The following is a 3,062-nucleotide window of genomic DNA, read 5'->3' on the forward strand; positions in this document are numbered from 1 at the left end:
ATAGAGATCAAGTCAAGAAGCTTTTAGAGAAAATTGAGACCCTGATTACAAACAATGGATTCAGACACTGTTCTGTTGACAGAAGACAAGGAGAAACTCTGAGAAAAGAAATGAGAGATTTGACTGAAAGAGCCTCAAAAAGGTTTGATCAAGTCCAGAAACAAAGAAAGAATCTGAAGCTACAGATTCAAGGTAGGTTAAAAGTTTTCTGATTAAAAAAATAAAACTGCGATGCTCCCTCTTAAGGAATCTATATTTTCATTGTACCTTTTGATACATCCTTTAAACCCCATCATTTTTAATTAGCAATCATAAGTAGCTAAAAATCTTCTTTTTTTTTTTACAAAAACATTTTCCATAATGGTGATATATGAAGGTTAAATGGTTTCTTTTCTAGCATTTGAAGGCACACAGTGCCTCTTAAAACTGTGAAAATTCTGTTTTTTTAATGAAATTTCACCATTCAGTCTTTCTTGATAGAGCTTTCTTGTCATTTAATATTTTACCTTGACAAGAAAAAACCCTGTAGCATGATGCTGCCATGCCCAGGTTTCAGAGTAGAGATGGTATTTTGTTTGTTAAAAAACAAAACAGTCTTTTCTGTTCAGACAGAAAAGTCGTCCTTCATCTGACTCCAAAGGCAGATGAAGTTTCTGGGTGGCTTGAAGGTCTGTGTCTTTGGTTGTGGAAGCAAAACTCTGGCATGATTCATGACCTATTTATTATGTTTTTTCTTTCCACATGATTTTTTTAAGCTCTGTTTTCTACATTGATCAGATTGTTTTACTAATTGGATCACATTTACTAAAATCTTTTCAGGTGGAAGGACCCAGTCACAGCATTTAAGGCTGGTTTTAATTGGTGCAGAATTGGAAGGCAAGAGCTCAGCTGGCAACACCATTATGGGAAGACCTGCATTCTGTGTTAATAATAGTGGCAGCAGAACAACACACAGTGAAATCAGCCACAGTGTGGTTGAAGGAAGGCGGCTCACAGTGGTCGATTCTCCTGGTTGGTTCTACATCAACACCCTTCAGGAAACCAGTGAGATGGATAAACTGGAAATAGAGAGCAGTGTGAATCTGTGTCCTCCAGGACCACATGCTGTGCTGCTGGTTGTTGGCCTTGAAACCGCAACCCATGCAACATGTCTGAGATCTGTCCAGGAACATATGAGCCTGTTTAGAGAAGAAATCTGGAAACACACACTTGTTCTGTTCACTATGAGTGACTGGTTGGGGACGAAGACTGTAGAGGAGCACATAGAGAGTGATGAAGGTCTGCAGTGGATAGTGAACAAGTGTGAGAACAGGTATGTAGTGAGAATAAGATAAGTTAAATTATTTTAATGTACATAAATGAATCTGTTTCATGATCTATTAAAATTTGTGTTCATTTAAAACCAGGATTTCTTTTGTATCTTATCCCGGCTTAAGATTTATTTACACTAGATTAAGTGTCAATAAAATCTTTTAAGAAATAAAATCATGAATGCATGGATACAGAATCAATAATATTATTTCTCAATTCACACTAAGGTGTATTTGCTAATGAATTAGTGAAACCCAAAGGACAAACAAATGCATCTAAAAAACAAAGATGCAATATTTGGAATATGGTATTTTGAGTATCATGCCTTCATGTTCTGCATGTTGGTATATTTTGTCTCTTCAACTCCGTCTTTTCTTAATGCACAAACCTGAAGTTTATTTTACATCAGGTTTGTGCATTAAGGATACTTTGTGTTCTGACAGTTTATTTTCTCAGAACCATCTTACATTTCTGCTCTAATTGTTCTGTGAACTCAGAACCTCTCAGCTGAAGGGAGAGTCTACTTCGGTTCCAAATGATATTCTACCTGGAGGTAATCTCAACCAACTTTACACAAAAATTGGCAAATTAGCATAGTTACTACTTACTTTATGATGTAAATAACATTGTCACGGTCAAAATATGAATATTTTGTACTTATTCTGGCTCTGGGAAAGGTCATTTCTATGGGTTCTTTGGTTCTATATGACTAACTCTCCCAAATCTCAACGTTAACCAGTGTAGGCTCCAAGGAATTATTACGATGGGCTCCTCAACCAATCAGAATCGTATTTTTGACAATATTAGGTACCAAAGAAAAATAAATGAAATACCAAAACTGACAATCTATGACTGTAGACATGAATTTTTTTTTCATATTTAAAGTTTCACATTTTCTATCAATAAAAGTTTAACCTTAGACTTTGTAGGAGAAATAATAAAGCAGTTCTTCCCAAATATGTGGTTGTTTGCCCTACAGGTATCATGTCCTGAACAACAAGGACCACAGTGATAAGACTCAGGTAAAGGAGCTACTGGAGAAGATTGAAGAGATGTGGGCAGGAAATGAAGATCCTTACTATGAAGTGGAGCTGGACCGAGCAGCAGAGCTAGAAACCAAGAGAGAGACTGGAGACAAGATGACCAGAAGGTTGAAGAGGATCAACGAGAGACGATCAAGAATAATGAAAGAGCTGTTTGAAAGTAAGCAAAAATCATCAGACATTTTAATTCACATGAAATCAGTGTTATAATGTTTACATTAAAACAACTGCATTTTATTACAGGTGAGATGCATCCACTCAGTGACATCAGGATTGTTCTTGTTGGTCAAAAATGTTCAGGAAAAAGTAGAGCTGGAAACATGATTCTGTTCAATGATCTATTTGACCTGAGTTTCAACATGACTCGGTTGAAGAAGGTAACCATGTCTGCTGCCTGAGCATGTAGGTTTCTGGTATGTATTTCAAAAAATATATATTGTTTGTTTGCTTTATGTAATTTCAGAACAAAGAAGATCAGAGAGAAACTTCAACATGTGTGAAACATGAAGGAAACTTTGATGGAGTAAAAGTCTCAGTTGTTGAAACTCCAGGCTGGTTCTCAGACCCAACACCACCTGACTGGATCAAAGATGAAGTTCTCCACAGTGTCTCCATGTGTTCTCCTGGACCTCATGTTTTTCTCCTGCTTGTTCCCATCWTCAGATCTTTCACAGAGAAAGATCTCAAAGCTCTGGTGGAGATCTTGAA

General features: G+C 36.6%; 1 protein-coding gene across 1 annotated transcript in view; it reads left to right on the plus strand.

The window, feature by feature from the left end:
• The window catches only part of LOC103461235 (GTPase IMAP family member 8-like), a gene marked incomplete at its 3' end in the record, with an annotated part of 5,023 nt that extends 1,966 nt beyond the window's left edge, over nucleotides 1-3,057 (plus strand). Inside the window, exons 3-7 of the mRNA XM_008403554.2 lie at nucleotides 1-192; nucleotides 820-1,312; nucleotides 2,291-2,514; nucleotides 2,598-2,731; nucleotides 2,818-3,057. Of these exons, the coding sequence (XP_008401776.1) occupies nucleotides 1-192; nucleotides 820-1,312; nucleotides 2,291-2,514; nucleotides 2,598-2,731; nucleotides 2,818-3,057 (1,283 nt within the window). The remainder of the gene's footprint in view (nucleotides 193-819; nucleotides 1,313-2,290; nucleotides 2,515-2,597; nucleotides 2,732-2,817) is intronic.
• Between the last annotated feature and the right edge of the window lie 5 nt (nucleotides 3,058-3,062).

The sequence above is a fragment of the Poecilia reticulata genome, unplaced genomic scaffold (genome assembly GCF_000633615.1).
Source record: "Poecilia reticulata strain Guanapo unplaced genomic scaffold, Guppy_female_1.0+MT scaffold_813, whole genome shotgun sequence".
NCBI classification, from domain to species: Eukaryota; Metazoa; Chordata; class Actinopteri; order Cyprinodontiformes; family Poeciliidae; genus Poecilia; species Poecilia reticulata.